We start from the raw sequence: 15,372 nt of genomic DNA, 5'->3' as shown, positions 1-15,372 counted from the left end.
CAGCAGAGCATCCACATTCATTTGATCTTGGCTTCAACGAGACTGACGGCAGAGCAGTGGGCTGTGTGTGTTCAAAGTACCCATGAGCCATCACAAATGTGTTGTATTGCATCAGATAATCAACTGTGGGACATTCTGAGACTTTGTAGTGTCCCCCCCAAGTTGCTGGATATCATGACCGGCCTGTTCACTGGTACTGTGAGTGCTGTGCAGGGTGGAGGCAGAACCTCTAAGTTTCTCCCAGTTGATTCTGGGGTTCATCATGGATGTGTTCTTGCACCTACTCTGTTCAATGCATGCATGGACTTAGGTGTTTGGCAGAGTCATGGGGTCCAGCAGCTGTGGGGCATCTATTGGAGGAGAAAGATTCACTGATCTTGATGTTGCCAACGATGCTGTGATCTTCGCAAGAATCAATGGAGGCTCTGATCGGGGCTCTCGAGAGACTGAGTGAGGAGTCTGAGTGTCTGGGCTTGTGAGTGTCCTGATAAAAACCAAGATCCATGACTTTAATGACTTCTTAGGCACAGCCGTTAGCATGGTGTCTGTCTGCAGGGAGAGTGTCGACCTTGTCGAGAGGTTTACTTACCATGGCAGAGACATTTTAATATGATTGGACAATCGTCGACACACTATGTCATATTCATGTCAATGGTGTTTTCACTTCACACTTGCCAGTAACATAACACAGATGAGCGAGCGTGGCTATAGGGAGATGGGAACTTTGATTGGAACTTCAGAAATTCAATAATTTATTTAATGAAACTCTCCTTCATAAATTGTTCACTTGAAGAACAAAAGAAGATAAAGGAGCTTGTATTAGACCAACTTGACTTAAGAATGCAGCAGCAGGCAAGTGATCGAGGACGAGCTTACACTCTGACTTTTTCCAGCAAAAGCTCTGCAGGTTGAACAAGACATGCATGTGGAGGATAGGTCTAACTGGAGAAGCTGGCATAAAAGCAGATCCATAATCGCCATATTAGAGCACTTTGGATGTGTCTCCTGGCTGCTAGAGTCCATCTGACCTCGGTGTGTGGTCACCAGCAAGCCTCACAAGGCTGGTGGATAATGGACATATGAGTTGCCTCTGATGCAGATAGGAGCAGGCAAAGGGGCAAAGCAGCTTGGAGATGCCACCAAAGTGCTCACTAAGTGCCATGTCCGTGAATACTCGTCTCAGAGCTCCTTTTTTATCGGTTTTATTGGGGCAGTTGAGCAAGTGTATGTCATACACTATACATGTGTTTATGGTTGGTAAAATAGTGATGTGCCTTGACTTGGTTTTAGTTACAAAAAGTGTGCCACTACAAGAAAAACAGTTAGGAAACACTGCTCTACACAATAGCATGAGGATAACTTTTTTGGCCAGCTTGGTGAAATGACTCAATTTTGGCAGAAAGTAACTTAGAAATTTTCAGGCCTGAAGGAAAGGAGGGCAAAATTTATGTTCAAAGAAATATAGGTATCCTGACCATAAAGACAGAATAAGATTTAGGTTGGACTTGTCCTGTGATTGTATTATAAGACACGTTGGGGAATGAGTTATGCTTTAAGATGTGGGGGTCTGTGGATCTTACAATGTTAATTTGTGCCCAGGTGAGTTACGCCTGGCAAACCTGCATTGGAGTGGGCAGACTGGCAGCAAGTGTAGAATAAAAGTAGGGTAGGAATGACTCTGTGGGTGTGGTAAATGATAAACTGAGAAGCAGGACTTGAGAAAAATCAGAGGACTAGTGATTGTATGATGTGGATTTATGGAATACAGTGGGAATGGCCAAGGAGTGGGCACTCTATTAGCAGAGGCAGAATAAGGTTTGGATTGGATTTATGCTATGGATGTGTTATAGGATAGATGGAAGTCCACGTTATTGGAAAATTACGGAGGTGGAGGTGCAGGCATTATGGTGTGGGTATTGGCAGAATGGGAAACTGGGCAGGTTGGCCGATGATTTACAGACAGGTGTGGTATAAAGTTTGGGTGTCAGGTGCACCTGTTAATTTTGACATCTATAGGGCATGTTATGGGAAGAATAAGGGGACTGCGGATGTCATGGGCTGAAGTTTTGGAAAATAGTAAAAATGGAAAAGCTGCCATTAGTTTGGGCAGCATGGTGGAAAGGATATAATACATTTTAGCTCAGATTTGTTCTATGGGTCTGGTACTGAACAGGCCAAGATGTACATTAACACTATGATGTGGACCACAAGAGCATGTGGAATGACCAGATAGATAGATAGATAGATAGATAGATAGATAGATAGATAGATAGATAGATAGATATGAAATGCACTATATAATACATAGATGTGAAAGGCACTATATGTATAATAGACAAGTATCACTTTAGTTTGCCCCACCAAAAACTGCGTCTCGCCCAAATTATTTTACATGCCACCACTGATACTGTCTATGTCATTTTTTTAAGAAAGTACAAGCTGCATATTACAAACAATTAAACAGACTGATCTCCATTATCTTCTCCATTTGGCCAAATTTTCTCTGAAACTACCAATTCTATTAAAATGCCTGAAGACAAAGGGTGCTTCTGAACTGTCCCTGAACCATAAAAATGCCAAGGAGGCCAAAATAAACACAATGTGGAATGATTAAAGGGAAAACACCATTGCAAAAGCCAATCAGAAGCAAACCTAGCCTTCTACAAGACTGAGTGCCTGACCTGCCCCCTCGCCTCTTCTTCTTCATTCTTCCTGGTCACACTTCTCTCTCTCAGTTACAAGTGCCAGGCTTGTGGAAGGCATCAAAGAGTGTTGGGTTTTTAGCCATCTGGCCATAGCATCCGATTTATCATTATAATTATTAAGAGACTTTATAAATGAATTTAGCAATTTAATCCTCAAAGAAGGTTTTATCTGTTACTTGTTCCTCTGTATTATGTAAGTGTGTATTGATTTATTGTTATTTATTATTTTTGGTGTTTCATTAATTTATTCATTAATATACCTTATTTATTTCTGCAAACTTCTTATTAATTTTCACTTGCAATTTCTTTTTGTTTAACATCTTGTAAAAAATTTTGAGCTACGTATTTTGCATGAAAATGTGCAACAGAAATTTATGTTAGTGTTGTTGTTCTTAGGAGACTGCTGTGTGGCGTACAGTCTCTTATATCTGAAGTGAAAAGGTTTGTGCATGCTCACTTTGCATTAAGTCGATTCCATTTTATGTGATGTCACAAGTGAGTCTTGTCCTCTTTTCTCGTTCTGATTGTTATATATGAGATATTGTCATTTTTCCTATCCCTTTGTTGAGTTTGTTTCTTCTCTCTTGTCAAGTCAGTTAACCTTAACAACTGCCAAAATGCCAACCCTAATTACATGCCTACTCCTCCAGGCTGCCTCTCTCTCTCTCATGTATGCCAGTTCCCTTGCATGCACTCAGAACATGTCTAGTGCCCTTGCTATGTCACTGGCATGGTGACCTACAATGCCATCTTTTATTTTTGAACTAGCAGGCATACTGCCCAGAGTAGAATAAATTGGAGGTGAAATCACTAAATACATTTCCTAGAAGACAGATGTTGACCCCAAATCAAAATTCACTGACTAAACCCATTGGGGGGAATAGTGCCAAATCTTAAAAATGCCTCATAGGGACACTCCCTTAATAAAGAGCAGGTGCGGTCATAAAATAAAGTATTTTAAAGGAAGACATTTTGGAACGAAACATAGACTGTGGTTTTCTCGCATACAAATGGGTTAGTCTGTAAAAAAGTTGTCAGATACAAGTTTAATATTGTGGATTATATACCACACATACACAGTCAGTTTACATATTAGATCTGTACATGTAATCTAAGCCCATCTTCAGAGAACAGTGCTATATATGAACTGGATTGAAATGAAAAGAACAATCTATCATTAAATACTAGTAGCATTCTTTGCATGTCATTCAAGAATCATCCTAAAAATAAAAAGTAATTAACTATTGTGTTATAGAGATTGTTTAATGATAATCCCCTCAAACATCTTCCAACATGTATTTTTAAAAAGGAGATTCAAAAAGAACTTACGACACGAAAGAGCTTGAAAAAGTCAAAGTTTGCATAGAGCACATCCTCAATCTTCTGGAGCTGCGCCTGGCTCATGGCACACATGGCGTTTTGTACTGTATACAGTCCACGGCGACTTGGGAAAATGATGAAGCGTTCAAGAAGATTCTGGCTGCAGGCGATATCCTTCAGGGTCAAGTCTGGAACTCCATATGCGAACTGAAGAGAAAACACAATGACATAGTTAAGATCTAAATCCTGATGCTCTGTTTATTCAATTAATTATCATTATTATTCACGGTGGCTCTAAAATCCGTACTAACCCCTACTTTCTCTGCTGTTCTTTTTCCGTTTTTCTGTGGCGCCGATCTGCGCCACCACCACCTGATCAAAGCCCCGTGATGTCCCTACATTGATGGATTAAAGGCCAGAAGTCCACATGACCGTCATCATCAAATTCTTCCATTTGAACCCTGAATACCATGAAGACTGATTGAGGTCATTTATGTTCGGTAGAATGCCTAGAGGGGACTGGGTGGTCTCGTGGCCTACGAGCCCCTGCAGATTTTATTTTTTTCTCCAGCTGTCTGGAGTTTTTTTTTATTTTTTTTCTGTCCTCCCTGGCCATTGGACTTTACTTTTATTTTATGTTAATTAGTGTTCCCAAATTGTAATTATTTATTCTGTCTTTTTTCTCTTTCTTCATAATGTAAAGCACTTTGAGCTGCATTGTTTATATGAAAATGTGCTATAGAAATAAATGTTGTTGTTGTTGTAAATACAACTGAATGCCATGGCTGCTTCACTTGGACTTCAAGACACTAGAGTTTAAAACTCACTCCTTGTCCTGAGAGTAATTGTAAAAACCACATTTTTATCTTGCCCAGTAGAGAAGAATGTCTTCGCCTATTCGCCAGCCTCCTGGTTTACTGGTGGAAAATGGCAGAACTGGTGGTGGAAACAGGTGGAAATGACGAGAGCTTGGATACCTTTATTATTGACGGTGCTAACTGTGTGCCCAGCAGAGGGTGGGCGACCAGCTGGCATTGGTCATTCTGGCTTTTTAATATATCTGATCTTTACCGTCTTCAGACTGTGGCCCTCCAGAGGTTTATTTTTCACCTAGAGCTCATCATCGGAGTTTTTTGTTTTCCTCTCCTCCGTGTCACCTGGTCAAATAATCACATCCAGGAATGAAAACAAAAATCCTTCTACATCCTAAATCGACTGAAACCGCTATGGACTGTTTGATTTGCTTTTGTATCTTTTCATTAACTTTAGTAACATCAAACTGTGTTTACTCAATGTGTTGCAATGTACATATGCCTAGGTAAAATGTAGATACTTACAGTATGATACATATATTTATTTTTATATATATTAATTAGATCTGGATTCTATTGTCTGCGGTGGGTTGGCACCCTGCCCAGGATTGGTTCCTGCCTTGTGCCCTGTGTTGGCTGGGATTGGCTCCAGCAGACCCCCGTGACCCTATTCGGATTCAGCGGGTTAGAAAATGGATGGGTGGATGGATGGATGGATTCTATTGTCAAACCTAATGTAAAAATATTTTAATTAGAAGACATTCTTCTGTTAAGAGTGAAAGTTTATTTTGCACTTTAGTGGGTAAATTTGGCTTAATAATAATTATCTCAGGGCACAACGTGAGCTACCAAAGCTATGCTGATGACACACAGCTGTACTTATCAATAGCTCCTGATGACCCCGATTCTATTGATTCACTAACACAATGTCTGACTTGTATCTCAGAATGGATGAATAGTAACTTTCTCAAGTTAAATAAAGAGAAAACTGAAATCTTAGTGATTAGCAATAATGGATACAATGAGGCTATTAGAAATAAACTGGATACATTAGGATTAAAAGTCAAGACGGACGTAAAAAGTTTAGGGGTAATTGTTGACTGTAATCTGAATTTTAAATCGCATATTCATCAGACCACTAGGACACCATTTTTTCACTTAAGAAACATAGCAAAAGTTAGACCTCTTATATCACTGAAAGATGCTGAGAAATTAATTCACGCGTTTGTTTTCAGTCGACTAGATTACTGTAACGCACTCAACTCAGGACTACCCAAAAAAGACATAAATCACTTGCAATGAGTGCAGAATGCAGCTGCTAGAATCCTAACTAGGAAAAGAAAATCTGAACACATTTCTCCAGTTTTGATGTCACTACACTGGTTTACCTGTGTCATTCAGGATTGACTTTAAAATTCTGCTTATGGTTTATAAAGCCTTAAATAATATCGCCCCATCGTATATATCGGAATGTCTGACACCTTATATTCCAAATCGTAACCTCAGATCCTCAAATGAGTGTCTCCTTAGAATTCCAAGAACAAAACTTAAAAGAAGTGGTGAGGTGGCCTTCTGCTGCTATGCACCTAAAATCTGGAATAGCCTGCCAATAGGAATTCGCCAGGCTGATACAGTAGAGCACTTTAAAACACTGCTGAAAATATATTACTTTAACATGGCCTTTTTATAACTTCAATTCAACTTAATTCTGATACTCTGTATGTTCAATTTCCTCATAATAATTACTCATGGTGGCTCTAAAATCCGTACTGACCCCTACTCTCTTGCGCCACCTCCACCTACTCAAAGCTTCATGATGCTCCAACAATGATGGATGGATTAAAAGGCAGAAATCTACGTGACCATCATCATCAAGCCCTTCCGTGAGAATCCTAAATCCAAAGACGACTGTTTCATTTATGTTAGGTAGAATGCCCAGAGGGGACTGGGCGGTCTCATGGTCTGGAATCCCTACAGATTTTATTTTTTCTCCAGCCGTCTGGAGTTTTTTGTTTTTTTCTGTCTCCCCTGGCCATCGGACCTTACTCTTATTCAATGTTAATTAATGTTGATTTATTTTATTTTATTACTGTCTTTTATTTTTCTATTCTTTAATATGTAAAGCACTTTGAGCTACTGTTTGTATGAAAATGTGCTATATAAATAAATGTTGTTGTTGTTGGTTGATTTTGTGTTTAGTATACTTACATTTATAAGTAAATGTGGTATATCTTTGTTTTTGTTGATTAATCTGTGGAAAGCACCTTAAGTTGCATGTAAATGTATAATAAGGTGCTATATAAATAAAATTAGGGTGGCACGGTGGTGCAGTGGTAGCGCTGCTGTCTCGCCATTAGGAGACCCGGGTTCTCCCCGTGTCTGCGTGGCTTTCCTCCCACAGTCCAAAGACATGCAGGTTAGGTGCATTGGCGATCCTAAATTGTCCTTGGTATGTGTGTGTGTGTGTGTGTGTGCACCCTGCGGTGGGCTGGCACCCTGCCCAAGATTTGTTTCCTGCCTTGCGCCCTGTGATGACTGGGATTGGCTCCAGCAGACCCCCGTGACCCTGTAGTTAGGATATAGCGGGTTGGATAATGGATGGATAAATAAAGTTATTATTATTTTTTTTATTTTTATGCCACCACGCTGGAAGGACCGGGGTAAGGAGCATATCCAGAGCAGTACCTCCCCCAGAACACTAGATGGCAGTGGTGCCTCAGACTCCTGCAGGGCTCCATGTGAGTTAGAGTTTGATGCAGCCCTGTTGGGATCCGTGGGCACTGCCAGGGGATGCTGCAGCAGCTGCTGAATCCTGGAGTGCAGCTCTTCCTCCACACCCAGAAATGTGTCAAATGTGTCATGTATAAAAGGAGCCAGCAGCCACTGCTTGAGGAGTCAGAGTAGGGAGGAGGGAGACAATGCTTGCCTGAAGGAGTGTAGGAGGAAAAAGAAAAAGAGAAAGAGAAAAAATAAGAATTGTGTTGTCTTGTGTTTGGGGGAGATGCGGAAGACGTTTCCCACAAGGGAGAAAAAAAAAGCATGTTCTTGTATTTGTGCCTCCTGTGTCTGTCTGTGTCAGGTTGGGGCGGCGGTGCCTACCTTGGTGGTCCATAATACGATGTGAACAAAACTACATAAACTGTAAATTAATTCAGAAATCCCATGAATCCAGACAAGCTGGTGCCATATCACCCTTTAGTTTTCATGCAGCTTTATGTTGTAATCCATTCTCCAGCATTCTAGCAAGTTTTATTCATAACAAAGACATAAGAGATTACAAAACTGCCTAATAGACGGATGATAATACTGAGATGTCAGGGGGTAAATGATGTTTGGAATTGGTATTGCCTTTCAGCATTGTTACAAAAATCTTTAGAAAGTGTAGCTCTTCCAAATGCATTTCAGTTAAATTATTAAGATACAACATTATGGCAGCACTGGGTAGAAGGAAAGAATCAAACTCTGTCAGCTCAAAACGCATGCATAAGCTAGCAGTGTTTAAAAATAGTTGTAATGTCAGGCATCCATTACTCATTAAATCTGTTCATCCAGTTTAGGACCATCTGACATTCTTCACTTTCCTAAATCGGCATGTTGATTAATATTTTCACTGCTAGTGTATGTAATAAATGTTGATGTATATGAATTCAGTTGTTACTGCATAATGTCAAAGATGGCATACTGTGTATAGATAGAGTGAGTTTTGAGAGTCTAAAGTGAAGTGAATTCCTGAAAACAGAGAGGTTAGGAGCACGCGCTGATACAGCACATTGCCGCCCTCATAACGTGATAAACCAACTCAGGGTCCCAGATTAGGACCCGAGCGCGGCCATGCAATGGATGACACCTCAGCACCACACTAATTCAGGTGGAATTGAACAGTGTGAGTTTTTTTATGGTGGTTGGAGTGCCAATTTTGCCACCAACCCTCAGGTTTTTCGCTGCAGGTTGGAGGGCCTACTTGCAGGGGTGGATGCAGATTAATGTCATACCCAGGATGAAGCAATTGCAGGTTAAGGGCCTTGCTCAGGGGCCCAACGGAGTAGAGTCACTTCTGGCATTTACAGGATTTGAACCAACAACCTTCCGATTACCAGTACAGATCCTACTTCAGAGCCCAGAATACAGAAAGAGAAAGAATTAGGATGTTTGTGGTTACCTCAATGGGATGATAATAAATTAGGCTTAATATACACTGCTAGCCATTAAAATGATGATAATTAAACAGCAATATTTATGTATCAGATAACATGATACATAATGGTGTACTTGATTAGAAGCACAGCTCAGTCACACATATGGAGCACTCAGTAATCGGCATTGGTGTGTCCACCACGGGCAGTGGTAGATTATATTGCTTCTTCATGGTCTGGCATGGACAAAAACAGATATTGGGTGTGTCATTGTGGAATGACACACCATGCAGCCTCTATATGTGCCCAAAGTTGATCCATGGCAATCACTGGTGGTCTTTGGTATGTCCTTGTCCATCCATGTCCCAGTCATGCTCAAAGAGGGACAATTCTGGTGAACATGTGGGCCAAGCAAGAAGTGGCAAATGGTCATTCAGGATCTGTAGGATGCACCATGTCACACGTGGTTTAGCATTGTCCTGTTGGAATATGACACCAGGGAACCAGAGACAGATTCGGGTGCCACTTCAGCCTCCAACACCTCTGTGATTGATGGCCGGTCAAGGTAATGGCAATGCATATGAGGCAGGAATAGGAGTGGAACCCATTATCCCACAGCATAACACCTAGTGCTGTGCCTATATGATACCTTAAAGTGTATGCCTTCAGAAGTCTTTTGACTTAGAGGGACATAGAGGTAACATAGAGGGATACACATGTTTTAGGAAGGATAGACAGAACAGAAAAGGAGGTTGGGTTGCTGTTTATGCCAAACAGGGTTTAAATGTAAGTCATCTTCAGTTGGATGATGAGCCCCATCTTAGTGAGGACATGTGGATTCACCTGGAAAATATTCGGGGAAAAGGCCTTATTTTAGGAGTGTGTTATAGACCACCTAATTCAGACAGTAATTTAAACACATATCTTTTTAGTAATATCAAAAAGGCAAGTTTACAGGGGGATATTATAGTCATGGGGACTTTAATTATCCAAATATTAACTGGGATAACCTTACAGATGGAGGAGCACAAGAGCAGGAGTTTTTAGAAGTAATCAGCGACTGTTTTTTAACACAGCATGTTAAAGCACCAACAAGGGGTGAAGCCTGTCTGGATTTAGTATTCTGTAATAATCAGGATAGAATTGAGGGTGTAGAGGTGATTGAACCACTAGGGTCAAGTGACCATAATGTAATACAATTCTCAGTATTTTGAAAGAGTACAGATGCAAAGACTAAAATTGTTAAGTTGAACTTTGGTAGGGCTAATTTTGAGTAGATGCGACAAAGTCTAAGTAGGATAGACTGGGATAAGCTTTTAAATGTGGAGACAGTCGAGGAGCAGTGGAACAGGTTTAAAAATGTTTTACATGTAATGCAGGACAGATACATACCTAAATTTGGAAGTAATAGGAAACTAAAAAACTCCACGATGGATTAATAAAGATTTAAAAAGAAGTTGCAAAGGAAAAACTGCTGTATAAGGCATATAAGACTAATGACTGCAAAGAGAACCGTAGCAGTATGAGAAAATGAGGGCAACCATTAAGAAGGATATCAGAGAGGCTAAAAGACAGTTGGAGAGGAATATAGCAGATAAGGCAAAGAAGACCCCAAGAGATTCTTTCAGTATTTTAGTAGTAAAAGAACAGTTAAGGAGGAGGTCAAGTTCATCAGGAATAGTAAAGGGAATTAAAAGATACAGACAATGAAATAGCAGATGCCCTAAACTTACATTTTCTGAGGTGTTTACAAGTGAGCAAGTGGATAACCTGCCAGAGGTAAACACAACTACTAAGGAGGTACTGAGGGATTTGGAAATTGTAGAGGGAGAAGTGCTGCTCAGATTAAATAAGATGAAATCAAACAAATCACCAGGCCCAGATAATATTTATCCTCGTGTTCTTAAGGAGGCTAGTGAGTACATATATAAACCCTTGACACATATTTTTAGGAAGTCACTGTGCACTGGAGAGATTCCAAAGGACTGGAAAATGGCAAATATCATCCCATTATATAAAAAGGGTGACAGGGCAGATCCAAGCAACTATAGGCCAGTAAGCTTAACAAGCATCACAGGAAAATTAATGGAAGGAATTATTAAGGATAAGATTGAGCAACACATGACAAGGACAGGAGTTATTCTGAACAGTCAGCATGGGTTCAGAAGAGGGAGGTCGTGTTTTACTAACATGTTGGAATTCTATGAGGAGGCAACAAAAGGATACGATCAAAGTGGAGCTTATGATATTATTTATCTGGACTTTCAGAAAGCATTTGATAAGGTGCCACATGAGAGGTTGGGCATCAAGTTAAAAGAAGTGGGAGTTCAGGGTGATGTTTTTAGATGGGTGCAGAATTGGCTCAGACACAGGAAGCAGAGGGTGATGGTGCGAGGAACCTCATCAGAACTGGCGATGTTAAGAGTGGTGTTCCACAGGGGTCAGTGCTAGGGCCGCTGCTATTTTTAATATATATAAATGATTTAGATAGGAATATAAGTAACAAGCTGGTTAAGTTTGCAGATGATACCAAGATAGGTGGATTAGCAGATAATTTGGAATCCGTTATATCATTACAGAAGGACTTGGATAGCATACAGGCTTGGGCAGATTTGTGGCAGATGAAATTTAATGTCAGTAAATGTAAAGTATTACACATAGGAAGTAAAAATATTAGGTTTGAATACACAATGGGCGGTGGGAAAATCGAGAGTCCACCTTATGAGAAGGATTTAGGAGTCATAGTGGACTCTAAGCTATCAACTTCCAGACAGTGTTCAGAAGCCATTAAGAAGGCTAACAGGATGTTAGGTTATATAGCACGATGTGTGGAGTACAAGTCCAAGGAGGTTATGCTCAGCCTTTATAATGCACTGGTGAGGCCTCATCTTGAGTACTGTGTGCAGTTTTGGTCTCCAGGCTACAAAAAGGACATAGCAGCACTAGAAAAGGTCCAGAGAAGAGCGACTAGGCTGATTCCAGGTCTACAGGGGTTGAATTATGAGGAAAGATTAAAAGAGCTGAGCCTTTACAGTTTAAGCAAAAGAAGATTAAGAGGTGACATGATTGAAGTGTTTAAAATTATGAAGGGAATTAGTACAGTGGATCGAGACTTGTATTTTAAAATGAGCTCATCAAGAACACGGGGACACAGTTGGAAACTTGTTAAGGGTAAATTTCGCACAAACATTAGGAAGTTTTTCTTTACACAAAGAACAATAGACACTTGGAATAAGCTACCAAATAGAGTGGTAGACAGTAAGACGTTAGGGACTTTCAAAATGTTTTCTTGGAGGAAACAAGTGGATAGGACTGGCGAGTTTTGTTGGGCTGAATGGCCTGTTCTCGTCTAGATTGTTCTAATGTTCTATTGTTCTAATGTTCTAATGTTCAATAGGTAGTGAGCAAGAAAGCCCCACTGCTGCAAATTGTGTTGAACAGTTCGGACAGAACCCCGTTGACATGTGGCAGGCCTCAACTGTTTGGTCTGGGTCTGTGAAATGGCTGTTCAGCCCATCACTGACATGTGTACAAGATGTTATTCCTCCCATTCATTTGCAGAGTGAAGGCACTCCAGAAACCTCCTTTCAGAGGACTCAACCGTCTTCTACCCACTGATGACATACCCTCATTATTGTGCTCACATTCTGTGATACCCAAGAAGGATAATCTGCCTTCCCACATTCCCACAATTCTCCCTCACTCAAAGTCCAAGTACTGGATGTATGGTTGTCATTAACCTTAGACAAACCCTTGTAAAGGTACAGCGACAATGGAGCTCTGAGTTAATGTTTCTTACTCAGAAAAAGGCTTGCCTCTTACTCAAAGCTTCTTCCTTGCATACCAGGCATTACCTCTGAATTGAATTGTCCATGGACAGGGAAAGAAAAGATAAGGTGAGTGCTCAACCCGTTGGAGTTAGTCAGGCCAGACAGCCCAAGTGAAGAAGGGGAGAAGAAGCCATTATTGAACAACGATGTTGGGTAAATGCTCTGGGCACCTTGCTTTGTACGGATGGAAATTGCTTGTTTTTGAGCTAGACCCTCAGGAGAAAGGTTATTTGCTTTATTATTGTGTTAATTTGCTCCTCTTGTTCTACTCCCTTTAATCTAATTAATAGATAAACTCTGTGTGTACTTAGGAGTGCTCCATTGTGATCAATACAGATTTTAGTTAATATATAAAATTTGATTTTATATATTCAGGTTTCACTTCACATGTATCATCATATATCAGACTTCACCTGATGTGTTCAAAATTCACTCCTTATATTTCACATGTGGCTCTTTATATTCAGAAAATGACCTAATCTATAACATATATATTGTGAGAGATGGCCGGCAGTTTATCCTGACCAACACCCCCACGGCGCTAGATGGAGCTCTCCCTGCAACATAGAGGTGCCCCGAACTCCCGCAGGACATTATGGACAATGGAGTTTGGCTTCACAGCCCTGCTGGATACCGTGGGGACCGCCAGGGGATGTTGCAGGGAGGCACGAGTATCTCTATTATAGCCCAGAAGTACTCCCTAGTCACTGGGACGGAAGAAATAAAGTACTTCCAGGCTGAAGTAAAAGAAGAGTTTTCATCTGACACGGAAGTGCTATGGAAGCACATGGACTGAAGGACAGAAGCACTTCCGGGTCAAGGAATATAAAAGGACGATGGGAAAACCCAGCAGACTGAGCCGGAGTTGGGAGGGAGTGTGAGAGAGCTGCTGGGTGGAGAGGAGGATTTACGAGGGATATTCAGAAAAAAAGGTTACAACAGCTGTTAAAAATCAAAAAATGAATATATTTCAACCAAATTTACAGGGTATGTTCCAAAATATGTGTTTATTTCTCAACATAATCGCCGTCAACTTCGATGCACTACTTCAGCCTGGGCACCAGCTTTTTTATACCCTTGTCGAATACGCTCCGCTCCACTTCCGAAAGCCACTTCTCCACTGTCTCCTTCACCTCCTCATCGTTGGAAAAACGTTTCCCACCCAAGAATTCTTTCAGTTTGGTGAAAAGGTGAAAACCTGAGGGTGCAAGGTCCGGGGAATAGGGTGGGTGGGTAACAATATCCCATCCAAAGGACACAAGCAGGTCCTGAGTCACACGAGCAGTATGGGGTCTGGCGTTGTTGTGAAGGAGGGACACACCACGAGTCAGCATTCCCCTCCTTTTGTCTTTAATCTTTTTTTTCAATATTTTTAGGGTCTCACAATATGTTTCAGCATTGATGGTGGTCCCTTTGGCCATGAAATCCACCGGCAAAACCCCTTTTCTGTCCCAAAAGACAGATGCCATAATCTTCTGCTCTGAAAACTGAACTTTGAATTTTTTGGCTGATGGGGAATGGGTATGGCGCCATTGTTGGGACTGCCTTTTGGACTCAGGAATATAGTGACATACCCAAGTTTTGTCTCCAGTCACAATAGAGTTAAGGAACGCCTCACCCTCGATTTCATAACGCTGAAGAAATTCACGTGCAGCCAAAACGCGATTTTGGTGATGTTCTGGATTCAACATTTTTGGCACCCATCTTGCACTCAGCTTCCTGTAATCAAGTTTTTCTGAGACAATTTTACCCATGAGACTTCGTGAGATGTATGGAAACATTTCATGAAGGGTGTCAATCGTCACACGATGATCACTACGAATTTTTTCATCAACTTGCTGCAGAAGCTCTTCCGAAACAAGAGACGGCCTCCCACTCCTTTCTTCGTCATGAGTGTCAGTGCGACCTTCTTTGAACGACCTAACCCACTTGCAAACATGCTGACGTGACATTACCTCAGGTCCATAAGTTTCCACAAGCTGACGATGGATCTCAGCCGCGGATTCGCAAAGTGAGGAACTTGATGACCGAACGAATCTCGAATCGGCGGTAGGTGGAGCAAACGGCCTCAGCAGAGGTTGACGAACTCGCTTGCTGTGATGACATTTCACAACTGACTGACGCGGTCCCGGGCTTATTTTGACCGTTAGGACCCCCAACACGCAGGTATACCAACCTTCGAAAAAAAAAATTCCCTGCACCCTCCAGGGCACCTTTAACCTTTTTTTCTGGATATCCCTCGTATTATAGATTATTGTTGTATTATTGATTATTAGAGTGTATTGTGGAGGTGGAGGTGCTTGATGCACATTATTGAAAAGATTAAAATAATTTCTGGATATTTAACCTGGTGTCTGAATGTGTTGTCTGCAGGTTTGGAGAAGTGACAGCGCCCTCTACTGTCACTATATATATATATATATATATATATATATATATATATATATATATATATACTAGCTGTGTAAGCCAATGCTGTAAAATGCCCGAGGTCCTGGAAACTATTGAAATCGTCAGAAGAAAAATTGAAGTGTAGAAATGTCAGGTAATTGAAAGGAACTTCTCTGGACAT

General features: G+C 41.0%; 1 protein-coding gene across 1 annotated transcript in view; it reads right to left on the bottom strand.

Moving 5' to 3' along the window:
- abca4b (ATP-binding cassette, sub-family A (ABC1), member 4b) overlaps positions 1-15,372 on the bottom strand; it is a 327,352-nt gene that overhangs the window by 234,323 nt on the left and 77,657 nt on the right. The window contains exon 7 of the mRNA XM_039735801.1: positions 4,035-4,232. Within this exon, the coding sequence (XP_039591735.1) occupies positions 4,035-4,232 (198 nt within the window). The remainder of the gene's footprint in view (positions 1-4,034; positions 4,233-15,372) is intronic.

Source organism: Polypterus senegalus, chromosome 14 (assembly GCF_016835505.1).
Source record: "Polypterus senegalus isolate Bchr_013 chromosome 14, ASM1683550v1, whole genome shotgun sequence".
Lineage (NCBI taxonomy): Eukaryota > Metazoa > Chordata > Cladistia > Polypteriformes > Polypteridae > Polypterus > Polypterus senegalus.
This window is presented reverse-complemented; position numbering and strand designations above follow the sequence as displayed.